Raw genomic sequence first — 27,998 nt, forward strand, 5'->3', positions numbered from 1 at the left:
TTAACAGAACGGATTTATACACAGTGAATATACAGCAGATTGTTATATGGCAAAACTACAATATGCACTATAACAGATCGTAAAAGTGCTTCGATGATTTCACTGCATTAGATGGTGTGGATGTGAGCGTCAGTTACTTACAGTCCATTCCAGTCCAGCTTAGAACGCACAGTACCTTGGGTTTAACAAGAACGGAAAAGAAACGTGATTCTCCAGCTATTTTTACCTCTCATAAGGCCTCAACACAATTCTGTCACCAGGTTCTGGAAATTCTTCCAGCTTTGAGACTCAAAAAGGTAGTTAGTTCTTCAAAAAGCCTAAAAACCATTCAATAGTTCCATCAGCTGCTCCCTGTAAACTAGTAAACTGAAAGCAACAAACTTCCTTCATTTTCACATTTTGCATCTTTTTTTAATACTATGTTTGATATATATAAAAAGCTTATAATGCATAAACCATTGCAAAAAGATATTGGATGAATATACGTGGATTATAGACCATTATATCAATCAAAAGATGAAAATCGCTCTCTTCATGCCTGGTGGAGCGATGCACAGAGGAAGAACATCGTAGTGAAGGTAAGCTAAAGTGCTGCGGTGATGCCAGATGGCGTCACGAGGACTGAGGTAGTCGTCTCATGATTGACTACGCCAGAATTGCTTCCACCACAGATATAACCAGCACTGGAACGGCACAACATTCTCAGACCTTACGGCTTTCCCAATGGGCCCCGAGGTTGGAAGGGGGCTGCCAGGAAGGGGTCCATCACTGCTCGAACACCTACCGTCCAGGAGTGAAGTGGCCCAACGGCGACTGAGCTCACGGCCGCCTGCTGCCCCACACTGGAGACCACGCGGTGGGCAGCAATGGGTTGCTGGGGCATAGGAGCCTCGACGCAATGCGGAAACCGGATTTGACTGTGCACCGGTGGATGGGGCAGAATGGCCTCGTTGCCATTTGTGCACCCCGTTAGATGTTGCGGTCCAGACGGATCATTCCTTCTGCAGAATGGGGCCTGGAGGAAGACATCAGGCTGCGGGTGGACTCGTTGAAGTTGAGGAAATGGAGCGCCGGTGAAGATGTCCTTACCGTCTCGTCCACATCCAGGGAATGGGGCATTTGAGAAGATGTCTGGGGAGGACGATGGTGAGAGTTTGAGAGCTGTAGTGTTGAGGAGTTTGGAGTCCAGCAGTAGAAGCTTTGAGCCACTGCTCGCATGCAGAACCTCTTCTTCCTCTGCAGGAACATCTGAGCTCTGGATGTTATTGGCTCCTGATGAAGAATAATAGCCGTTGAGGTTAGGCAGATCATCTGCAAGAGAGAATAAATTCAAATTAAAGACTACTTGTGTTCATCAGTTTTTTTACGTCTACATGTCTATCTGATGCTTAAAGGTCAAACCATGTGCAAATTTATCGGTCAACACCATTGCGGAGCATTTTCTCCTTAAAACTGTGGTGTACCAAAGACAATCTCAAAAATTCTGTCTCCTACTTTAACATACAGCTAACCAATCTCCTCGATTTGCAGAGTGGGACTTTTCATATCATTAGCAGTCTGAGTTGGCAAATGGGAACATGGTTTGGGTGATATTAACACATTATTAGCTGTTTAATAAAGTAGTCAAGTCAAAGAGCAATAATTTCAATTACCAATATAGGTCTGACACTGTAAGGAGTGCTGAATAAAATGCATTACCATTCTGATGTATGGACTTGTAGACGAGCCTTTATAATTCATGAGAACATGAACACATTTTTGTGTTGAAATATGTCATTGAGGTTTAAGGGATAAAGGTAGTGACTGTGAGGGAACTTTTAAAAACAAAAATTAAAGGGGAGTACGCTTGCGCTGTTAAAAAATAAATAAAAATCAGTGAAATTTACGGGGGCAAAAAGTAAATAAATAGCTACAGTAGAGGCGTCCTGGAAAGTTCTTCGGGACTGGTTGGTGAAATGCTTTGTTTTTAAAGAGAATGACAGCTGGTTTATGACAAAGAGGAATAAAAATAATAAAAACAACTATTTAAAAGTTTTTAGGAACATTAAGACTTACAGATAGAATGTAAATTTATGGTAAGTAATAAAATGTACTGTATATCTAGTTAAAAACAGTGAAAATGTTGAATCTACCAAATTATTTAAATCTTTGTAATAAACTGACAAATCAGAAAAAAACTGGTGGAAATGAGAAAGACGCATGATGAATCAAAGTTCATCCGAAGTAGCTTTTCCACAAGCTGTGGTGAATACCAATAAAATAAGAGGCACATAACATCATGCACAAAAATACTAAACACCATCTTGTCAACACACAATACTAAAATAAAGAAATAAACATTCATTTACAAACAAAAGCTGTAACATCCTAATGTACATTAATAATAAGAAAAAAAATATAATAAACCGTTGGTCCAATAGAAAAAACAATCAAATGTCAATTTATGCTTTTTCACTAAATTATAAGAGAACTTGTTCTTTTTTACAATTTTCACAAGATAGAATAAGGGTACTGTTAACCAATCAACCGGTTTTTAATATAGCATTAGTCTTTTATTGCTTAAAAAAAAAAAAAACTAACATGACCGCCAACATTAATCATCTATTCAGGATGTTACACATTTCACATGAAAAGAGGTTAGCCAAATACAAAAAGTGGTTATTTACATATAGCAGCAGCAGAAACGGCTTTAACAATCTTCAAAAGTGCAGCTAATCGCACATTTGAAGGCGGCTATTTGTGATCTGCAATGCCAGCGGAAAATGCATGGCCTGAAGCACAATACCAAATTAGGCTGCTTTTGCACCGAAGCTCGAATTTATTTATGAACTCCCTGCTTTAAGAGCTCATCTAAATTCTATTTTAATGGAATGAATCATAAAGCCTCCTGGCAAATTTGACTGCACTGGCTTGTGAAACAATTAGTTTGAATGGCGGTTGGTTTATGACTATGATTAATAAAAATAATAACAACAACAAACATAAGATTAATACTTAAAAGGTTTGAAGCCTGATTCAGGTCTGGATGCTGTAGAACTAGGTCATAAAACCAGAAAGGTACACAGATGTTCTTTAAGGAATGTTTGTACGATGTGCCCTAATACGGAGAAAGGCAGATGCTTTTTTCTTGTTTTGTGATTCTGCAGACGTAAAAAAAAAAGATTAACTTAAGCCACCTGACCTTCTAAATGCTATTTTGCAATATCCTTGGCCTACCAAATGGGCACAGTATCAGTAAACACACATTTAGATCTCAGGTGGAGATCAATATGATTTACTTTTTCCACCTCAGTCTTACAGTTCCAAATGCACAGTTTTTTTCTTTTTTCTTTTTGAACTTTCGGTCAGTGTTGAGAACGAAAGCTCAAATGACAAAGGAGGAAGATAGAGAGGGATGAGACAAACAACGGCCACGACAAGGACGAGGAAATCTTACCTGGAGAAGACAAGGCTCTGTCAGCCAGACCTCCAGCAAAATGTTGTACCATGATAACTAAGAAAAACACCTTCAGTATGATCAGATATTTATGACTGTAGGAAGTAATAGAGGTTTGAGTATCACCAATATTATGCGCGTAAATTTGATAAATATGTCTGACCTTTCTAAAAATGTAAAAAAAAAAAAGTTTTTTTAAATAAACCTTAAAGGGGGGGGGGGGGGTGAAATGCTCGTTTTCACTCAATATCCTGTTAATCTTGAGTAACTATAGAGTAGTACTGCATTCTTCATAACTCCAAAAAGTCTTTAGTTTTATTATATTTATAAGAGAAAGATAGTCTGTACCATTTTTTCCCGGAAAACACGAGCGCCTGGAGGTGTGATGTGTGGGCGGAGCTAAAGAATCACGAGCGCCAGTAGGCTTTTGCGTTGATAGAGTTTGGAAGCTGTGACATTACCGTGAGGACAAAACCAACCAAAACAAACCATGGCTAACAGTCAGATTCAGCATATATTTATGATCCATAACAGATCTAGAGGCTGAAATTTAACAAGAGCAGCATCAGCAACGACGTCTCTATGTGGTATGTACTGAAACTGCATATATTTGCTTAGCGGTTTTGGAAAATGACCAAGTTCCACTTTGTCGTCTTTTTTTTTTTTTTTTTTAAGCTGTACATGTGGAAAGTGCAGTTTGATGACAACATCGCATGTTGTTTACTTGATGTGCTTACACGCCGATAGCTAAGTTAACAACACAGAGATATTTGAAGCAATTTTACTCACCGCATACGGTTCCAACATACGATCGTGACCCTTTTTCGTTGGGATTGCATTATCCTTAAGAAATAAACGATGTGCAAATCCGGCGTCAAACTGGGCCTTGTTTGTAAAACAAGCATCTTCGAAATGCAGGGGAACAAACACAAACACTTGCACAACTCCGTTGATGCTCTGTAAAAATAAACTCCATCCATTGGTCCCTTAATGCTGTTTTTCTTTTGATAATCTGTGCAGGGTTGTCTTGCCATGGCAACCAAAAACACACTCCTTTTGTGACATTTCGCGACGCTCTCGCTCTGATCAGTGAACGTCTGTTGTGCTCTCAGTTCTCTGCTCCAGGGGAGCACGCGCTCTTCCGGCAGAAGTGCCCTTAGGACCCATATAAGGAAATTCCGCTCCATCTAACGTCACACAGACCCATACTCGAAAAAAACTTTCCGAAAAACCGGAAGGAGTATTTTTGGAACAAACGTACAACTTAATTTTTGAAACTTTGTCCATGTTTAGCATGGGAATCCAACTCTTTAACAGTGTAAAAAGCTCAGTATGCACTAAATGCATTTCACCCCCCCCCCCCTTTAAAATGTTGGTAAAAAAAATAGTAGTAACAAACAATCAAGTGCATTTGTTTGACACTCAACTTCATAAATTTTGGTACAAAATTTAAATAATTTTTTTTGCATTTTTCTCTGTTTACCAACAATCAGATGCAATTAATTCCCAAAGACTAAAACTCATATAATTTCTGATCATATTATAGTATAATTAAGGTTAATTGATGTACATGATTTGCTTGACTGCGCAAAATGTTTCAATGGATAAATAATTAACACTGGCACAATTTACATTCACATTTACATTTTATTTAACACCCCTTTCTTTGTTTATTGTTTTTCACAAAAATAGAAGGTGCACATGAACCCATCACTGCTCTAACACTGGGCTGAGGGCGTTTGCTACAGAGACCAATCGGGTTCCAACTCTGAGGATAAACATGGTCATAAATATTGTTTTTCTCTGAACAAAAACAGCACATAAAATCATAATCTTTGATTTTTGCACAACAACACAAGTCAAACGCTACCCGCGGGGCAGAAACCTCTACTGAGAACTACAAGATGGAGCTTTAGGATTGCATAGGTTAACATGAGAGTCTGCGAATAGCTGTACAGATGAGAGGCCAGGATATAGAGAACCATCTCATAATTGACACTGCCAACAATAAATATTTTTCTATCCTCCGCAGAGTATCGCTGAAGTGCAGTGCTATTCTGCCTTCAAGCAAACAAAACGCCTCATAAAACATCCCAGACTTTCATGGAATTTTTCCATTTCCAGAACTTGGTGGGTGGGCGGTATAAATAAAACCTCTCTATATTACGTTAATGTATAGGTCATTGTATATTTATTAATTGGACATCCAAAAAATTCACAGACACAGTTTTTTCAGCAAAGATGATTTAAATTATGTTAAAAGAATATTACTTCAAATAAATGCTGTTCTCCTGAACTTTCCAGCACCAACTTTAATGTTGATCATGATGATACTAACAATAATAGTTTGTTGAGAAGTAAATCAGAATATTAGAAAGATTTCTCAATGATCATGCGACACTGTAAACTAATGCTGCTGACAATTCAGCTTTAAAAGAACATTCCAATTGTTTGGAAAATAGGCATTTTTCAACTCCCCTAGAGTTAAACAGTTGAATTTTAACGTTTTCAAATGCATTCAGCCATCAGATCATTGAATCATTAGACCGTTAGCATTTCACTCTAAAATGACCAAAGAGTTTCTATATTTTTCCTATTTAAAACTTGACTCTTCTGTAGTTACATCTTGTACCAAAATTGACAGAAAATGAAAAGTTTTTCTAGGCCGATATGGCTAGGAACTACACTCTGATTCTGGCGTAATAATTAAGAAACTTTACTGCCATAACATGGGTGCAGCAGGTGCAATGATATTACGCTGCACCTAAAAATAGGCTACCGTTGGAAGTTAGCTGGGGACTATTTTCAGGCGCTGGGTAATACCATTGGATATCAATGATCTACGCTAAGCTAGAGCTAAAAGTGTTACCGCCAGACCCGGAGATCGTCTGAATGGATTCGAAAACGGTAAAACTCAACTGTTTAACTCCAGGGGAGTTGGAAAATTAGCAAAAAAAATATATACATATATATCTCATTTAAAAGTTTGGGGTATATCTAGCATCAAATAGAAAAATAAAACTTAATCTCAAGAAAAAAACAAACAAACAAACAAAAAATTCAAACAGAAACAAGTTCAAATTTTTCTGATCACATAAGATTTTTGATCAAATTTGACAGCATTGGAAAAGTCGTTAATATTTCATAACTGTGCAAATACATCTAAAGTGATGCAAGTATAGCAAAATCTCTATGGGACCGCCCAGCATTACTGCAGTTGCCCTTGTGAAACGCCAACCATTGTCTCAAGTTTATTTCAATGGCATTTAAAGATTCAATGTCGAAAAGCTGATTTTTTTTTTCATCCCCATTTTGGATCTGATCAAATGACTTTAAATTCTATAGTATGGCAGCCAGTGAATGGTAGTCTGCTCATATTGTACAGCATCAACGCGACCATTTTCCCTGCTCTCAGTGGGTCAGACTTATGACTCTCAGTGAATGAAAAGAGAACCTGTGCTTGAAACAGAGGTGCCTGCTGCGGGTCCAGCTTTCTGAATGAAGCAGATAAACGACCTCACCAATTTCAACAACTAAGACTTGCTATTTATTTACCTCACGTCCACACATACACACACACACACACACACGTAGAAGTACTGATATGATGATTGGCCTCAGGCATGTCTTAACTTCATATTCATAAACACCGCCATGCTTTGATATGCGTCTGATTCACGAGGATTGTGCAAGAAAGCATGGCATCGGGCTGTAGTTTCAAGGATGATTTATATACGTATGGCGTTGAGGATTGTAGAGCATTTCCCTCAAGACTACAACTTGTTTTTGTTGACGATAAACATCTCGGAATAAAAGGCAATGAAAAACCGAAAACAAATCTAGTTGATTTGTTTACGAATGGTGTCAAACTGTGTCAGGATGCTTCAAGATTGTCCTCTTTTCTTAATCGACTTTGTTCAGCAATGACGTTCTGGCCGTTAGAAGATGAAACCGACAATTTACATTCGCAAACACGTTTCAACACACAGAACAAAGAGATAGTTTCCTCTTAAATAGGTTTCATATACACGTCTGCATTTATATAAGGATACTCGATTCATACATTCATTCTCTAACACTCACATATAATCTATAACCGTATATGAAATATTTTTAATTATCTCATTATGTATACTACGGGGTAAGATTCAGACCTCTGAAGGAATCGCTGGACATCTGGACCAGATGATTTATACACAGGAGAACAAATCACTTTTGAGGGCGGGAGGGTCGGATACTGCAGATATACACCAATTTACATTGTTTCAAGTCAACGTACAACATCAATAGAGCTATTTACAAAGAAATAACAGAGAAATTATGGTATGGAGGTCATGAGATGGCGAACGAGTACCACTGATGGCAATGAGTTGCTTCTAGCGGGTTTTAAAATCACTCTACATCAAGTTTTAGGATCTGTTCGTACCCTGCGATCAGTCTGGGTTAAGATAAATTGCATGCCTACCTGCCTGTCTGTAAACATTTGTTTCGATTTGTACTTTATTTTCTGTCTGGAGGTAGCCAACTGCTTGAGTCTAAAACACATGTGTGTTTAATCTGGAGACGAGCTTCCTGAATGCCACTGAAGACACGGCTAAAGACTTAAGAGAAGAACAATTTTGATGTGTGAAGCTCAACGCTCTCACTCTTGACTGCGTGGCAGATGAAAGTGCGCATGTACAAAGGAACAACAGATATGGACGCAGTAGGAAACCAGGTTTTGAGCCTGTAGAAAAAGGTCGCACCAGAGTTGAACGAAAAAAGTTGAACAAACTCATCAAGGAGATAAACGTCATGGTGCAGGGGAGGAAAGCCGAGTTATGTCAAATCAAATGAGCGATGATGATGAGGATGACGAGAACTGCGGCAGGGAAAGAACATAAAACGGAAGATGTGATGAACAGGAAGAAACTGAAGTGACGGAATGAAGAAGAACTGATTAAAGAGGGAAATGGACTATAAAAGAGGGTGGAGGACAGGACAAAAGATAGCAGGAGGGATTCAGGGTTAAAGGCAGAAGACTACAGCGGTTGGCGTCATCTTCAGCACAGCAGGAATTATCTGTACGGTCTAGAGGTCGATGAGCTGGTCCACCAGCAGCAGGGAACGGGCCAGGTTGGGCAGGCTGGACTCAGAGCTGCCACTGTTACTGCGAGAGTGACCTCCTAGAAGAGGCCAGATGGACAGGAAGGTTAGGGGAGGAGGGAAGGGAGGACAGCCAGATTAAGACAAGGCCGAGAAAGGGGACAGTAAAAGAGAAAGAGAGACAGAGATAGTAAACATTTAGAGAAGTCAAGAGACTCTTACGAAAGATCATGCATAGGGTTGGGAATCAAGAATTTGGGAACTGATTTTTTTTTTTTCTCCAAACAAACTATAAAAGGAATTATATATATTTGATTCAGCTAAAGACTTTGCGTGTAAAATGTAAAAACATGAGATTAATAATTAGGATTAGGATTACCTCAGTGATTTGTGCACCATTACTGAATTGGTAGTTTTAAAATAAAGATAATAAAATTAAATAAATAATAGGGAAAAAATTCAAACCGAGACACGAAAGAAATAAGTTTAAGTACTAAAATGACACCAACTGAAACTACAGTTAATTTAAAAATATATTTAAAAAACTATGACAAAGCACATAATAAAATTATTAAAAATTGAAATGAAAATGAACATATATAAATGTAATCCAAAGAAGCTAATTCAAAATATTACTAAGTACTATAATAACTAAAGATACTAAAGAACTAAAGAACTATAAGAACTAAAATAACAATGACTTGTCTGGATTAATACAGAAAAATAATAAAAAGAACATGTTCTTTTATGCAGTGTCCTTATTGGTTATATGCAACAACAAACATATATATACATGTATGTGTGTGTGTGTGTGTGTGTATGTGTGTGTATGTGTCATCCAGTGCAATCTGATTTGAAAAAGAAAGACTCCGTGAAATATGAACCACACTCAAGTACTTTTGTCATGTATGACTCAAAATAAATTGAGAACTAGTACTTCTATAACTGTAAAACTGATTTATTTATAGTACCTACCGGTACATAAGCATAATTAGACTGACTTATACTTTTCTTCAATAAATGGTATTAAAAAAAAACAATGATTTTGTATGACTGTTTTTCATATATAGGACTAGTAACTTCCTCAAAAATACTTATAGAAAACTTAATGGAACTGCAACCAGAATTTCTATTTGCCTCTGTATGTTTTCTGTATTTCTGCAAATGCCAAAAAGAATGCACTCAAAATGTACAGTTCTCAGTTATGCATAACTGTTTGTTTTCATTATAGTGACAGTAATACGCAAATTGCTCACTCATTCTTGAAAAAAGGGAGTTTTTACCTTTTTTGGAGACCAGTACTGGTATGGGGTCAAATTCATCTTCATTGGCTGTCTCAGCGCTCTGAGGCTCAAAGCCTGAGATCAAACAGGAGTCTGCAGCTGAGAGGCGATGAGGGTTGGGGCAAATTACAGTTTAAGGGTAAAAATTTTAAGAGGGTGGTGGCAGGGAGAGACAAAGATGGGTGAGAAAAATACAGCACTGTTAACCCTGAAATGCTCACATTAATGTTTCTGGCTGACACTCTCCTACCAAAGCTAAACAAAAGTCAAGAAAGTGCATATGGTATGTTAATAATAATATATATATATATATAATTTTTTTTAATAAAATAATCTTTACAGTTTTACCATTCTTTACCTCTTTTATGCCTCAACACTTTGCATAAACTATAAATGCCAGCAAAACAAAAAATTGATTGGATGTACCTGGAATATTCTGGGAGGGGCCTCCTGAAACAGGTGCAAAGTCATCCAGAGAGTAGGCGGAGCCAGAGGGTAGAGGACAGCCCAGAATGGAGTCCTCTCCAATCAAAGGGTCTACAGCACAGTGGCGAGCAACACCAGGGAAATACATAAAATCATTTAAGTCACATGAACTAAATTAAAATCAGAGGGTTGTGTTATTTAAATTTTCAGAGGTTCACTTTCAATCTAAGTGAAGGGGTTTCTTTAGTTGGCAGGACCATTTTCTACTCTTTTTCCTGACACTCAAAATTAAATGAGTCTGCTGTATTTTTATGTTTGCAAAGTCAAACAAAGTTTGTTCTGCCCCATTTGGACACCAAACTTAAAAACGTTAAATGTGGATAGTCATGTGTTCAACATCTGTCAGAAAGTTGTTTTTAATATATAGAATGGAATGTTTTGAATTGTAAAATTGATGGTGTTTATTTAGAAAAATGTTGCAGAAAAAATGGTCCACTGTCTATTGTCAATATGAAGCACAGTTCACTCAGAATTCACTTTTAAACTGATCGGCTTTCGTTTGGGCAGCAGAGCGATTCTGCATGACCAATTTGAACCTGTTGCTAAATCTAAATGGGAAATCTTTTGGCCAAAGGTGAAATTCCAAATTGCGTGGATTCCTATTGAAATGACTGGATTTTTCTCAGTGAAACAATGGTAAATGTGACCACACATTTACAGTGTTTTCATTATACACAAAATTTAATTATATATAAAGATGAAAGAAAATAGTTTCCTCATTGCGTGACCCCTATAATAAGTTCTGCAATTAACTGTTGCATTGATTGATGTATTGCTCTTATCTGTACAATCAAAACAAAGTGTAATTTAAGTTATTTTGGGGTTACCAAGAGAAGATGCCTCATAATGTGTATACGCGAGGATCGACTCCAGAGGGTTAACAAACATACTAGATCCTTAAAAATGTGGGGGAAGAGGATACTGATGTTTTAATGTGAGAAAATAGCCTAAGGCCCACACACAAAAAAAGATTCTGCAACCACAGAAGTATTTGACAGGGTGCTACGATGCTTGGCAAATACTTGTCTGTTTCTAATACATATATTTACCTCTCAGTGCTGATGATACTGGATCTGCCTCCACAGGGTGTAGCTGAGCCTGAGGGGGCTCTAAACCAGGAATAAGAGTCTCCAAACACACTTCCGTTTTGGCTGGGAATAAGAGAGAGTGAAGAAAGTACAAAGAAAACAGACAATAACACATTGTGAATTATGTCACATCATCAAACAGATCACTGGAATCTTTCATAACACTTTAAAAATCAAACATCAATTTTTAGTCTGATGGACCATGCACAATTTCTTTAACAAGTGACTATTCTCTCAATAATGGACATCAGAAGAACTTCCTTTTGCTGTTTTGAGATTTACATGATGATTAGATCCTTTGAGCTATCTTGGAAAGGAGGGATGTGCAAATCATAAATAACTACAGGTGTACCTCAGGGTTCAGTGCTAAGGCCCTCATCTTTTTGATATACACAATATTTATGAAACCCATCACTATGCAATAAATCAGCTTTTTCTAAGACCACTCTAGAAGCTGTCCAAACCTTTTGCGAGTTGATTTCTCAATGTTTATACAAACAATAATTAAAGTTTAATTTCATGTGGCAAGAAGACAAAATTCCAAGCTATCACAAATATAACAGGGATTGTTTACTCTGCATTACATAACAAAATTTAGGGGGAAAATGTCATGTGTCTCAGTGAAAAGGACAGTGTTTAGTTAAGCTTTTGTAAAAGAGGCAAGCATCCAGTGAGTCAAAAGCTGATACCATCTCTAGTGTCATCAATGGAGCTACCAAAGGGGTCAGCCATTGACAGCAGATCAGGCAGCATGAGAGAGGTATCTGGAGACTTCAGGCCCTCTATCAGTTTCTCTGTAAGTCAGCAAGTGAAAAAAATACAGTGTTAGGCAGAACAAACACAGAAATGTATTTCTACAAAAACTAAGAGGAAAAATAAAACACAATGGAGGTTTTGAATTATAAATTACTAGTTTTGTATTTTTTTCCAATTTCTGAATGTTTTACTTTAATACTCCTAAAAAAATCCTCTGAAAAAGCACTTAAGTAGCTTTATGAAATTATAATTTATATTTTGTTTCTTTGTTCCATTTGCATTTGTTCTGTTGCTTTCAATTACTTTTTATATAATTATTAATTCTTTATTTCAAAAAACACTACAAAACACTAAAAAACAAACTTAAAATTTTTTTTTTTTTTTTTTAAGTAATACATTAAGATTTTGTGATTCACAACATTTAAAACCATTGGTATTTTGGTAACAATTGCAGTTGTGTGATCACTAAGGTGCGTAGAGGGTAAGTAAAGCTGGCATGGATATCTGGATTACCTGGCACAGCTAGCAAACCAGCTCCTGATTCCAAGCCCAAAATGTCAGCAGGCCTTTCAGCTGTGTGAGAGAAACAGAAAATGGAAATAATAAAGTGGTCAAGAAGCACTGAAGAGACAGTGTGAATAGAGCAAGCAGTTGGACTCTGACGAGTAGCTCAGCAGGGAAGCCGAGATAACTGGTGAGCCTTGATTCATCTTAAGGAGTCTCCTGCTGATTCCTGCAGTTCAACTACCTCAGATGTAGTGAACATGTGCCATCATGTAGCGAGGGAGGCCACGAATGGTACAGAAATAAAGAGAGACTGACGGAACATGAATGGAATCTCAATAGCCAAATACAGAAAAACAGGAAGCCAGGATGTCACTATCGGGGTAATACTGATATCATATCATTTAAGATAGGAAAATTAGTTTAGTGATGACAGTACACTTACCAGAAGATGGAGGAGCAGGTTCTGCAGCCTCCAGCCCAGGAATAAGACTCTCAGTAGTGACAATCAGAGGTTCAACAGGTTCTGCAAACAGCAAAAACAATGAAGATTCTGTCAATTATTCGCTTTCATGTAATTCCAAATGGCAGGGTTTTTGTTTTATTTAGCTGTATTTATAATTTATAACATCCAAGCAAAATATATAATACCAACATGTCAGAAAAAAAAAAAAATGTGTTTATCTCTAGTAACTTTGCACATGTTGTTTACAGAACTGTTTAAGTCTGGGCTCTGACTAGGCCATGCAAAGACATTCTCCTTTTTCTCTTTCAACCACTATGTGCTCATTTTTGCTGTGTGCTTTGGGTCATTGTCATCTTGAAAGGTAAACCTACTTCCCATTGACTCATTAATAAAGCCTTAGAATTTTTTTTTGTATCCATCTCCTGACTTGTGCCCGTCCACAAATTTATCGCGGAGATCAAAAGTGCCTTGCCACCCATATTTCATTGTTTGCTTCAGTTTCACTACCAAGGAATGAAATGCTCCATGAAAAGCTATTTTCATGCTGAGCTTATTAAAATGATCACAGCTGATAACAGATGAAAGGCAAATGGCTTTGTGTGCCATTGAGATTGAGTTTACAAGTCATTTTAAGAGGGGGTGATGCTTTTTCCACTGCTGTCCAAAGCACCATCAAAATAAAAGTCCCACTTCGAATGCATCGGTCAAACAGGAAAACTTATTGGCCGATGCCTATATTTAAAAAAAATCTAAATCGGCCTTGGCGATATATCGGTCAGCCACTACCCTGCAGAATGTGCATTGATAAGATATACCAGAGTTTTATAGAAAGCAACATTACCATCAGCAAGTTTGGTGAAATCTTTGTTGAGTAGGTCCTCAGCCGTGAGTTTGGAGAAATTGTCATCACCAAAAGGATTCCAGGTGGGCTGGTCTGGGGGGCTTGTCAGGCTAGCAGCTGAGGCAGGAGCTTGAGGGACAGAAGTACTGCCCTGCTGGGCAGCCTGGTACACACTCTGCTGGGAGGACTGGGGAGAATTGGATGGGGTGGCGCTGACTGACCTAATTGTGCCCAAATAGAGAAACAAGTATTAAAAAAATAGTTTCAAGCAGGTTCAAATTTGACAGAACATTTTTTTCTTGCTATGTAGGCTATATAATTGAAGTATCTCACTCTATATTTATAGATTTCTCACTTTGACTTGTTAAGGCTGGCTTCTGCTGTGGCTTCCTGCAGCTGCTGAGTGGACTGGCTGACCGGCACACCGAACATAGCGCTGTGAGTAACATCACTCTGGATACGTCTGTGCCCTGCCTTCTGGGCCATCTTTGGGGATGAAGGAGGAGTCTGGGACAGGCCAGGGGCTGCAGGCTGAAGAGATGGTGAAAGGACAGCAGGATAAGCAAGTAAGACCTCACAAAATACAAAAGATATCAGAGTGTGACAAAATAGAAATTTAAATGCAGTGAAATGTGACTGACAAAGTCAATGCAGATAATTAATAAACATTAAAACTGAGAAATAAGTTCCAACATTAACTTTTTCTCTATAGCAACTGTTCAGGCAGGTAGGATTTTTTTTTTTCTTGGAAAGTCAAGACACAAAACTATGTCTACAGTCACATGAAGCATTAGCAACACTGCCGTTTAAAAGCTTGGGCTTAGTAAATCTGTTCTCATATATATATATATATATATATATATATAGATATATATATATATATATATATATATATATATATATATATATATATATATAGCTTCAGCAAAGATGCATTAAATTGATCAAAAGTTTTTTTTTTTACTTTCCATTAAAATACTGAAAAAGCATCACTATATATAAAAATAAATAGCGAATATGTGAGAAATAGATGGGTGTGTAAATAATAAATCACTTCTTTTGTCCCTCTCAGCATCTTTCTGATGCTCAAGTCATCTCAGTCAACTGATCTAACTAAACTGGATAACTACTACACTGTCTGAACAAACTGATCGGATTTCAGAACTTTAACATCTGAACTGACAAACAATTCAAAAGTGTAAACAAGGCCTAAAAATCATAAAACGAACATTTCAGCAAATCAAAAATGGAATCTGGTTTTAACAAAAACATTTGTCTGTCAGTTTTTGGATCATTTTTAGAGCAAATAAACCAAAACAAGCAAACATCCGTCACGCAAACAATCAAAACCATCTGTGCTGATCCAAAACAAACCAAAGATGGACAGATGGATGATGGATGATGAGGCATGAGGTGCATCATTAGTGAGAGTGAGGCTGCCAGCTCTTTGAATCTAACGGGATGGAGCAGCATGCACAGGATGGAGGAGATTACCCTTTCTTCTGCCTTCTCTGGGCTGATTTGTGATTGAGGTTCTGGCTGCTGGACAGTGGGCGGCACCGCTGCAGGCTCAGCCTGTGCTGGAGGCGGGGCCCCAGCCGGCTGAGTGGGCACCGGCTGCTGCTGAGCCGCAGACGCCTGCTTACGACGGGCGCTCCGTGCGGGTGCGGTGGGTGGGACGGGGCTGGATGGAGGAGGAGTGGCTACAGCTTTCTGAGGGGCAGGGCTGACAGCTGCAACTGGAACACCCCCTCCTGCGGCTGCGGCAGGGATGGGCTGCATGGGCTGTCACACAGACAACTACTATGATGTGAACCATAAATGGGACCTTTACATGCGACTGTTACTTTAGTTTAATAAATGCAATCTAAAGGCTGGAGTTGTTTTATAGGACTTCAAACTAATATACAGGTCCTTCTAAAAAAATTAGCATATTGTGATAAAGTTAATTATTTTCCATAATGTAATGATAAAAATGAAACTTTCATATATTTTAGAGTAATTGCACACCAACTGAAATATTTCAGGTCTTTTATTGTTTTAATACTGATGATTTTGGCATACAGCTAATGAAAACCAAAAATTCCTATCTCAAAAAATTTGCATATCATGAAAAGGTTCTCTAAACGAGCTATTAACCTAATCATACGAATCAACTAATTAACTCTAAACACCTGCAAAAGATTCCTGAGGCTTTTAAAAACTCCCAGCCTGGTTCATTACTCAAAACCGCAATCATGGGTAAGACTGCTGACCAGAAGGCCATCATTGACACCCTCAAGCGAGAGGGTAAGACACAGAAAGACATTTCTGAACGAATAGGCTGTTCCCAGAGTGCTGTATCAAGGCACCTCAGTGGGAAGTCTGTGGGAAGGAAAAAGTGTGGCAAAAAACACTGCACAACGAGAAGAGGTGACCGGACCCTTAGGAAGATTGTGGAGAAGGACCGATTCCAGATCTTGGGGGACCTGCGGAAGCAGTGGACTGAGTCTGGAGTACAAACTTCCAGAGCCACCGTGCACAGGCGTGTGCAGGAAATGGAATACAGGTGCCGCATTCCCCAGGTCAAGCCACTTTTGAACCAGAAACAGTGGCTGTAGTGCCTGACCTGGGCTACAGAGAAGTAGCACTGGACTTTTGGACAAATTTTGCATGTCATTTGGAAATCAAGGTGCCAGAGTCTGGAGGAAGACTGGGGAGAAGGAAATGCCAAAATGCCTGAAGTCCAGTGTCAAGTACCCATAGTCAGTGATGGTCTGGGGTGCCATGTCAGCTGCTGGTGTTGGTCCACTGTGTTTTAATCAAGGGCAGGGTCAATGCAGCTAGCTATCAGGAGATTTTGGAGCACTTCTTGCTTCCATCTGCTGAAAAGCTTTAAGGAGATGAAGATTTCGTTTTTCAGCACAACCTGGCACCTGCTCACAGTGCCAAAACCACTGGTAAATGGTTTACTGACCATGGTATTACTGTGCTCAATTGGCCTGCCAACTCTCCTGACCTGAACTCCACAGAGAATCTGTCGGATATTGTGAAGAAAAAGTTGAGACGCAAGACCCAACACTCTGGATGAGCTTAAGGCCACTATCGAAGCATCCTGGGCCTCCATAACACCTCAGCAGTGCCACAGGCTGATTGCCTCCATGCCACGCCGCATTGAAACAGTCATTTCTGCAAAAGGATTCCAGACCAAGTATTGAGTGCATAACTGAACATAATTATTTGAAGGTTGACTTTTTTTGTATTAAAAACTTTTCTTTTATTGGTCGGATGAAATATGCCAATTTTTTGAGATAGGAATTTTGGGTTTTCATGAGCTGTATGCCAGAATCATCAGTATAAAAACAATAAAAGGCCTGAAATATTTCAGTTGGTGTGCAATTAATCTAAAATATATGAAAGTTTAATTTTTATCATTACATTATGGAAAATAATGAACTTTATCACAATATGCTAATTTTTTGAGAAGGACCTGTACAGCATTTCTCACAACGAATAAGTGAGTTTGGGGTGAGTTATTTGTTCATCCTACCAACTGGAAATCAGTAATTTTAGCTATCACATTTGTTGAAATTAGCTGCATAGAAATTACACGCATTCTGTTATGGAATTAAATTTAAAGACGTTTAATTAAAACAAAGCTGCACTACTTTTATGCAATTTTATCTTAGTTCCTGGTTAACCAAACTTCTTGTAGCTTGTAATCCTAGCATACTTCCTGCTCTGTAATAGAATTTAAAATGAAAAACTGAGCACTGTAGGCTTTGATTAGCGCAGTGAGGTACTCACCGTTTTCTGCTGAGGGACCGGAGATGTCTGGGCTTTCTGTGACTGAAGCGCTGCAGCTGGCTGAGCCAAATTCACACCGACAGCTGAAAAACACCGCGATCAACTGAACATTTCAATAATTACTTTGAATGAATGAGATCAACACTTAAATGATCATAAAATATACATCATAAGAGAAATCTGCCAAACTCACTAAGATTTTTTTCATACATAAAAAAAAAAAAAACATTTTAACAAGAAACATTTACAATTATATTATAAACATTTATAAAATGTAATGCAATTTTACATCTAATATTTATAAGAATTACATATTAACTATATATATCTGTGTATAACATGTTAATGTTAATTAAAAAGTGATTACATAGATGTACATTTATAACACAGGCTAAGAAACAATAATTTACAATATAATAATATACAGTAACAATAAGCTTTTTAGTATTTTATAAAATGTATTATAATTGCATGTAAACAAAAACAATAAAATGCACCATTAATAATGTTACTAATTTTGTTTAATACATTAAATTTATGGAGAAACATGTCTGCAAGACAGCTATTATGATTCAGTTCTGCTACTGGTTCAGAGTTGACATACTCTAGCTGTAAGTGTATTTTATGCTAATATACAGTAAATGTTGAAGAACAGTTCATAATACTGGCACCTATCGGCTGAGTGGCCACGGCGGGCAAGTTGGCTCTCTTGCGTGGGGTCAGGGCAGCAGGCTGGATGGGCAGGATGCCCCCTAATGCCTGAGACTGGGATTGCGCAGCTTTAGGGCGCTGGCGTGGGGTGATGGAGGTTTCAGTGGTGGGAATAGGGTCTGTAAGTCTGCGGGACAAAACATAGACACACACTTTCAGGTTAAATTTAATGACCACGGTAGCATGGAGTAATATGGAGTCTCTAATCACGTACCTCGCCTTGGTCTGAGTTTGGCTCTTCTTCGCAGCTGCTTCGCTCGCTCGGATTGGCTCAGGAAGTTTAGCAGGAATGGGAGAATTCTGGGGGGACATATTTCAGCTTAGTCTTGTTTTAATGATTTCAGGCATTCTTGCAGGCTGACACACACAAGCACCCAATCCAAAAACTGATCCCAGAGGTAAAAAGCACTGACCCAACAACAGGCCGAGAGTGACTCCAGAGGAGAGGAAGCAAAAAGACTAACCTTGACGTTTTGGACAGGGCAGTCCCGTCGGGCCAGTTTGAAAGCAAAGTAGGACACCTGATAAATGTCAGGCCTCTTATCAGGGTCCGGTTCCAGCATGTAGCCTGACAAAATCACCACCACAGAGGGAAGGAAAGAGGAGAGAGAGCAGGAGAAAGAGAGATTGAGTATCACCACGTGACAGATAGAAAAAAAGCAGAGCCGATGATCAGTATGAGTGTTTATTGATACAAAGAAGTTGAAGGAATAGTTCATCCAAAAAAAAAGATTCATCATTTACTCGCCCTCAAGTTGGTCAAAATCAATATTTACTTCCATGAAACACAAAAGGAGATGATTTTTAAGTTCTTTATATCTTTGCCTTTTTTCCATTTAAAAGTAAATAAATGAGGACTGAGGATGTCATCCTTTGTGTGAGGACTATATAATAATAGATTATATAATCTATATCCATAATCTATACAGTTTTCCAAACCTGTATGCATTTATTTCTTCGACTGAATACAAAAAATGTTGGCCGGTTAACTTTGTTACCAATTGTATTCTTGTAATCTTTGTAAAATTGTATTCTTAGCAATGTACATTACTAATAAAAAATTTTGTTTTGATATATTTATGGTAGTAAATTTACAAAGTATCTTCATGGAGCACGATCTTTACTTATCCTAATATCCTAATGATAAATAATAATAATAATAATAATGATAATTTTGACCCATACAATGTATTTTTGGCTATTGCTACAAATACACCCCATCGACTTAAGAGAAGGTTTTGTGGTCCTGGGTCACACATCAACTTTAGCATTGTTTTGTCATTTTGGACAGTACATGTAATCTAATTCCATAATCAGTCCCCTCTGCTTTCATCAATGACCAGGACTTTCTCATTCCCCTTGGGGTTCAACAGAAGAAAGAAATGACACGAGGGTGCATCAATGACAAGATTTCATTTTTGGGTGAACTACCACTTTCAAGTGAGACCCACAGCCACACTGAGCCAGAGGTGAGACAGCAACCGAAACCTGGTGCGGGACGTGAGCAGAAAGAGACCGATACTTACGGATGAGACGGTGCATGTCTGGGGAGTAGCGGGAATTGTCTGGAATGGTGAAGTTGCCATCACAGATAGCCACCTGACTCTCACCGAAGGGCAATGTGAAGAAACAGAGTTTATAGAGCAGACAGCCCATTGCCTGAAAGAAAGAAAAACCCAAGTTACTATACAGTATACAGCCATAAAATATAAATAAATAAATATATATATATATATATATATATATATATATATATATAAAACAGCCTTGAATAATGTTAATTAAACATCATTATTACTACTGTTCTTTAATTTAGGCATGGAAGATGTTTCAAAAAGTGGAAGAAAAAGCCAAAGACTTTAAATATCTTCTGACTGGCTTTCATATCTTTGAGATGTTTAATTACCCAGATGTCTGCTTTAGTGGTGATGATTTTGCCGTTGTACAGATTCACCATTTCAGGAGCGCGATAGGACAGAGTTGTGTACCTAAACAAAACAGACATTTCTTTTTTTAATACAACACTGTATTACAACAAGTGTTATCTTTAAAGAAAGCATGATATATCTGTGACCATATTTGAATTGTCCAATATAGTGTTTTTTATTAATTGGCATCAGTTTAATAGCACTTTACAGAAAGCAGAAAATACTATATATTCTATTCCAATTTTCTAATATGCGACATATTCATTTAGATATCACTTATCAATTTCTAATTATTAGAGGCAATTTGTTCATTTCAATTAAAATTCTAGGTTGAAGGTTAAACAGTACAGTTTCATTATCCATCATAACACATATTGGCCATTATTCATTTCAACTTTATTTGTATAGCACTTTTTTACGATACAAATCATTGCAAAGCAACTTTTCCGAAAATGAAGTTTCTACAATATTTAGTAAATTAAAAAAAGATGTGTGTAAAACAAGAGTGACAGAAATAAAGTCAAATACTGTTATACACTGTGGCGATCTGTGAGAAAATGATCAAATATACAATACTATTGTGAAATATTTGTATAATTTAAAATAACTGTTATTACTATTAAATTTTAGAATGTAATTTATTTTTATGATGGCAAAGCTGAATTTTCAGCATCATTACTCCAGAAATCATTCTAATATACTGATTTGCTGTTCTAGAATAATTTACTATTATTATAATTATCAATGTTAAAAACTGTTCTGCTTAACATTGCTGTTGAAACAATGATTTTTTTTCAGGATACTTTGATAAATAGAAAGTGCGAAAATCAGCATTTACTTGAAACTGATATCTTTTGTAACACTATGAATGTATTTACTGTCACTTTTGATCAATTTAATGTATCTTTCCTCGATACAAGTTCATTTCTTTCAAAGAAAATCTTACTGATCCTTTACATTCGATACTGTATACGGCCTCTCTCTAATATCCCCAGTCTTCTTTAACACCATGTTATAATCCTGTCAATATGAAAGTTAATGAATCAAAAATCACAGTGCTTTTTACAAACCATCATTTTGTAACACTATGTATATCCCTTCTGAAAGTGAAAGAGAAAAAGTGAAAGTGAAGTGTTGCCAAATTGGAGTCCCGTACTCAGAATTTGTGTTTTGCATTTAACCCATCCCAAGTGCTGTGGCACAGTTGGGGGTTCAGTCCCTTGCTCAAGGGTCTCAAACCAACAACCTTTGGGTTACAAGTCCGTCTCTCGAACCATTAGGCCATGACTGCCCCCACTGATCAGTACCCTAAATGATCAATAACCTCCTCTAGCATTTGTGAAGTGATTTCACTCACCTCAGGTACCGCTAATGAAAGAAAATGTCAAATAGACTACATATCTATCATTTCTATGCATTAGAGTTATGCACATTAGTAAGAAATTGATTAAAACAGTGGATTTTATGAGTAATCCCTCTTAAGCTGTACTGCCACTGGTTATAAAACAAATTCAAGAAACCGGCTGATTGGAAAGAATTACTTTTTAATTTCGTCCTCCACCACGGTCACGCCGTCATTCTGGGGGTTCTGGAACTTCATGGTGGCACTGCCAAAATCACACAGAACATAGTGTCCTCTGTCATGAAGGAGGATGTTTTCCACCTGCAAAGAGAGACGGACGTCAAAAAACACCAATTAGACTCCAGAACAACACTGCATCTTCAACTAATGAAATAAAGCCCAAGGAGTCAGTCTCAGCCTACTAATCAAGTGTTCGCTCTGAAGTGGTTTTTACCATAACAGTAAGTCACACAAAGCTGTTAGCAATGATTAATTCCATCAAGGGTTCAAACTGAAAGTTTCAAACAATTTCATGTTCTTAGAAAATAATGAGAAGTACAAAAAGAGGGGAACGAGTAGAAAAAAAAGACAGTTGAAAATAAAGGAACCTTGAGGTCTCGGTGGATTATGGGAGTTTTGTACTGGTGCAGACGTGCCACAGCCTCACAAGTGTCACAGAAGATCTGGAGCGCTTCCTGTTCGCTGAAGCCGGTTTGCAAACGCTGGTTCATCAGGTTCACCACCTGACCGCCTGCACATAAACAAATGTAGCGATGGCACACGTTACAATACTTCAGTTCCAAATCAATACCAATACCACGTTTTGAAGAAATCTTAAGCCAGAACAAAGCATTTCTCATGTTTTGGAATCTGTAGATTTCAATTCGAGTCAGAAATCTCCACTTCAGCAGCACTTAGACCAAACCGTACAGTTTAGTCCTACCATATTTAATTCACCTAATTTATATAATATTTTATTCCTAAAACTATTTAATTTTTACAGCATTTTATGAAAAAAGATCTAAAATCCCACTTTAACTAATATCAACTAAATTAATTTCAGTTCTGGAAATGTATTTAAATTTGTGCACCCTGTTAATATCAATATCACGTGACAGTCACTCCTTCTGAAAGCGCATACAGTACATCCAAATGGTTGGCCTCTAGTAAACATTTAAAAGAAAGAAACAAGCTCTTTTGGAAGAATCAAAGAACCAATCATCTATTTGAGGCTTTGAACACAAAATGAACCAATATAGACACAGAAAGCTTTTCACATGAAGAGACAAAAACCTTTTTGAATGAGCATAAACCACAATGAGATTTAGCCTTCTGTGCTAGTGCTGTCAGGAAATGTTATAGTGATTTGATGAATGAAAAGCTTTCTCTAAGTACAACAAGATAAGGAGAAAAGGTCACCTCAGGCTATGATGGAGGCCTGAAATCTATATAAAGACTGCCCCCAGGTGGATGAACTGTATAAATACAGCACAAGTTCTGCATAAATGGAGATTAGGGATGTCATAGTCCTAAGAATTAGACATTTTCCTAAGAACTAATACACTTGAGACATCAATATTACACAATGCACATTTTACATGATGAGATATTTTTCAGTTATATAGTATATAAGAAAATTGGAGAAAGAACAACTTATACATTTTTCATTGGAAAGACATTTTGTAGCTTTAGTCCCATCGTCTTCCACACTGTTTGCCATCTAGGTGATACTTGACAAGAAGTTTACTCTGTTAAGTGTATGTTCTGTTTCCCCCAAAGCACAAGGCGGCTGTGTGCAGAGGCATCGTGGGGCGGAAAAGCAGACTTACCTTTGCAGAAGTCCATGAGGATAAACACCTCCCACACGTCTCCTCCTCCTACAGCCGTGATGCTGGAGTCCAGGAACCCAACGATGTTCTTATGACCATTGAGATCCCGCTGGAATACAGAAAGAGTAGGAATGAGTGAGATATATATATAGAGAGAGATAGAGAGAGAAAGAGAGCACAAGAGAGAGAAATATTACCATTTACATTTATTTATTTATTTTTTAATATAAGTGATGGCAAAGTTGAATTTTCAGCATCATTACTCCAGTCCTCAGTGTGATCCTTCTGAATTCATTTTAATATGCTAACTTGGTCCTCAAGAAACACTTATTGTCATCAACATTGAAAACAGTCGTGCTGCTTAATATGGAAACCCATACATTTTTTCATGATTTCTTTTGATCAACTAAATGTCCTTCCTGTCAGTTTAGATCCATTTACTGAATAAAAGCCTTCATTTATTTGAAAAATAAATCGTACTGACCTTTTTTAAGTATTTGAAGTGATGTAAAATGTCTCGAATGTCAATTCCCTCACTATTGCTAAAGCATAGAAGACATTTCATCACACTCACCATGATCTGGATCTCACGGTTGCAGACCTGCAGGTCATGTTCGTTATTAACGTACATCCTCTTCAGGGCACAGCGCACTCCCTGACTGCTCCGCACCAGGAAGACGATAGCGAAGCCACCTACAAAGGCAAACACAAAGTTTAGGTGGTTTTACTGAAAACTCGATCAGTGCAAATGTAAGATATTTACAACACAACACTGCCTCCATGTGGAAATCAGCATTATATACTTAACTTACATATTAAATAAAAATATTTTATTATATGAATATAAAATCACATACTGCATACATTTTTGTGTGTGTGTTAAATAAAACAGTATCCATTATTATTATTCTTAATTATTTAACTTCATGTTTTACTATTTGTATTCAATCACTAAATTCTGTTTTGTTTTAGTGGAAGCACTCAGAAAAAGCAAAAGCAGTCCATGCTTCTATGAGTAGACATCAGAGGCTGTAAATGTCTGCACTCAGATTTGCTGTGTTGGCATTATGTGGTGTTATTCCTCAAAGCAGACACATGGGAAACTGGTGGAGGAAAGTAGGACACATATTTCATCAAGGATCTTGCACTAAACGAACAGTCGATTTACAGTCAAACAATCAGCGAGATTATCTCTCTGCAAAACAGCTGCGACTGGTTTTATATTGCAGAGCTGAGAAAAGATGCTGAGGGGTGTTTGAACAGGACAGACCAGTCTGAGACGCACCAGGCCTAAAAGTCTATTAGCTTTGTTACTAGTTCCATCTGTGAACTGGAAATCAAATTAAAGTGAGCAAACAACGGTTTCCTTTACATCACTGATGACACATGAAATTCATGATGACGCAATGAACGCTTGCCCTCAAAAACAGCTTTCTTCTGTCCACCACAAAAGAGGTTTTGGGCAGGGTGATTTTTATCATATTTAAAACTTTGACAGCACCTGGAAAACGTTTACCGTCACAGTGTGGTATAAATGTAGTGTCAATGGTATGCTTAATCTCCCTTTGAGGAAGAAAGTAAACCAGGTTTAAAGCAACACAAAGGAGAGGAAATAATTACAGAATGTTTATTTTTGGGTGAACTTTGCCCTTAAATTTCTCATTCAAAAATGGATCTTTGACTCAACATCAATTATATATATATATATATATATATATATATATATATATATATATATATATATATATGTGTGTGTGTGTGTGTGTGTGTGTGTGTGTGTATGTATATATATATATATATATATATATATATATATATATATATATATATATATATATATATATATATATATATATATGTGTGTGTGTGTGTGTGTGTGTTTGTGTGTGTGTATATATATATATATATATATATATATATATATTTTCTTTTTTTTTTTAATGTTTTTAAAAGTATTTTATGCTCACCAAGGCTACATCTATTTAATAAACAATATATATTATAGTAAAATAGTACACATTAACATAGCAGTTTTCCATTTATTTATTCCTGTGATGCAGAGCTGAATTTTCAGCATCATTACTCCAGTTTACAGCGTCACATGAGCTTTCAGAAATCATTCTAAGATGCCAATTTGATGTTCCAATTTTTTTTTTTTATTAGCAATATTGAAAATATTTTTTTTTAAACTGTAATACACGTTTGATTCTTGTTTTTCAGGATTTATTATTTGACAAATAGAATATTCAAATGAATGCCTATGGAATGCTTTTGTAACAACGCAAAAGTCTTTGCTGTAAGTTTTGATAAAATTAATGAATCCTTGCTAAATAATCCATATTTTATAAATTAAGAAAAACTGCAGTGAACCCAAACTTTTTGAACAGTATTGTAGCCATTTTTAGCTTTTACCCAATGTGTTTTTTTTTAAGCACAAATACTCCATAGTCTCTCAATGAATGTAAAAACTGCATGCCAATTTTAATTAAAATAATATTAATTCTAAAAAAATAAAAAAAATAAAACGCTTTTTGAAATAGTTTTAGATGGTGTATAAGACGTCACAGCACAGGACATGTCAACACCCAAGTACAGATGAGCAGGGATTTCCAGACAGAGGATTTAGATCACTAAATAAAGCTGTCAGAGGGGTTGAGAAGAGTGCTGAGATCTGAGCACAGTTCACCATCAGGCCAAGCTACATGTTTGCAGGATTCAATTATCTGTAACTAACTCCCGTACAAAACTAAACATCAATATGGTTGAAAAGAAAACATGAACTTGTCATAAGTCAACCAGGCAAATTGATCATTCAGTATTTGGTCATTTTAAAATGACCAACATTTGGCCAATCTGCTTCAGCAATTTTCAGTGAGTTTTGAGAAAATATTGCACCCATATACAATGACTTCTCCAGGCACTCACAATACTGGATAAAGATTTTTAAAACCCATTTTTGAGACTGAATGAATGAAATTCTGTAAAGCTGAATTCTAAACCAATTCATTAATTACACATATTTCCATGATATTTCCAGGCTGCCCTTGAAAATGTTAACGTTAGCACTCTGTAAAGTCAGTACAATAAATCAACATCTATAAATGTCATCGTCAAATTAGAATCCTGGTTGTAGGTACACGGCCTGCATGGAAAATATTGAACATAGCCTGACGTACCTTCTGCCAGAGTTTCTTCTACAGTGACCTGGTGTCTTCCTACAGTGAAAGCTCGTCCGATGAAATTCCCACCAACACTGCTGCTGGATCCAGAACTTCCAGCTCCCCCTCCGGAACCGGGTCCTGAGCCCACCAGCTCCCTCCGGGAGTCAAAGAACTTCTTCATGATGTATCAACGATCCCCTAGCTAACGATACTTATCTTATTTGAGTCTATAAGAAACTGAAGTGGTTTGCTTTTTCTTGTGCCAGAGGTCTAGATCAGCTGTGACTGTCAAACATGGGACTCCCAGCCCAATTCTGGTGCTGATCGCAGCTCAAATGAACCGTTTTGCAACAAAACCGTACTAGTAAATGAAAACAAACAGTATATGTACTAGATTAATACATCACAGTTGAGTACACCCAAATCAACAGCGTCTGTCAGTGATGGCCTGATATGATTAAAGTGTTTGTCTAGTGTTTATATAAGGGACACGGGCCCATATCACGATATAAATATTTAAATAAAGTCTAAATCAATGTAAACATTCAAACCCTGTTGAAAAATCAGACGTGAAGCGAAGAGAACATATTGTTTTGCTGGATGAAAGTCAAACTCTCCATCATCAGCCAGCTGTGCAGCTCATTAACATCTGAAAAACCACCCACTTTTCACGGAAAAACAGATGACATGCGGATATTAATCAGAATAAGCGATCATTTCATGAGTTAAACACCCATAATCATATTATTTCGTCTCTTGTTTGATGAAAAAATTTATATATCATTTAAATCCAACACATAGCTAGGCGCTAACGCTAGCATTCCTGCAAAACCTGCTCGAACGCGTGACACATCTCATCTGCGCGCTCCCATCGGAGCGAGGCCTGCCGGTGAACGGTGAACGGATGCAGTTCGGTTTCAATCTGACAGAATCTAATTCAGGCAGAAATGAGCGTGTTGCTCATGGCGATTCTCGTCTGCCGCTTTGGATGCTGCAGATGCGCCAGCTAACCGGAAACCATACCGGAAGAGTGAAGCTAGCGCTATAGAAACTACAATAAAAGTCTGAAATTCTCGATAATTACAGTCTTTTTTCCCTTTTAAGTGAATGATCAGCGAAGGAGGCAGTGAAAATGCTGACCTTACGAGGTCAAATTAAATATTATATTAACAGAGTATTTAATATGAGCAAAATGTGTATCTATCTATCTATCTATCTATCTATCTCTAGACACACGTTCTGACAGAAGCCACTGGCTACAATGAAATAAAGATTTTTCCTCCTGATTGCAAAGTT

The 27,998-nt window shown here is 37.3% G+C and overlaps 1 protein-coding gene across 2 annotated transcripts; it reads right to left on the reverse strand.

Annotated features, from left to right (window-relative positions):
• On the reverse strand, window positions 1-27,737 carry aak1b (AP2 associated kinase 1b). Of its 2 annotated transcripts, none has more exons than XM_026220162.1 (21): window positions 26,718-27,737; window positions 24,116-24,234; window positions 23,542-23,650; window positions 22,321-22,463; window positions 21,912-22,033; window positions 20,349-20,430; window positions 19,969-20,101; window positions 18,907-19,010; window positions 18,657-18,742; window positions 18,403-18,569; window positions 17,732-17,814; window positions 15,440-15,730; window positions 14,301-14,476; window positions 13,946-14,166; window positions 13,084-13,164; window positions 12,648-12,707; window positions 12,068-12,172; window positions 11,340-11,441; window positions 10,231-10,341; window positions 9,805-9,903; window positions 1-1,311 (listed from the first exon to the last, which is right to left on the reverse strand). In XM_026220162.1, the coding sequence occupies exons 1-21, from the start codon at window positions 26,881-26,883 to the stop codon at window positions 710-712; spliced, it is 3,162 nt and encodes a 1,053-aa protein (XP_026075947.1). In that variant the 5' UTR covers window positions 26,884-27,737; the 3' UTR covers window positions 1-709. The 2 variants fall into 2 exon arrangements, with proteins under 2 accessions (XP_026075947.1, XP_026075949.1); XM_026220164.1 differs by lacking the exon at window positions 1-1,311 and adding an exon at window positions 7,141-8,601.
• Window positions 27,738-27,998: the final 261 nt, after the last annotated feature.

This window comes from Carassius auratus, chromosome 35 (assembly GCF_003368295.1).
Source record: "Carassius auratus strain Wakin chromosome 35, ASM336829v1, whole genome shotgun sequence".
NCBI classification, from domain to species: domain Eukaryota; kingdom Metazoa; phylum Chordata; class Actinopteri; order Cypriniformes; family Cyprinidae; genus Carassius; species Carassius auratus.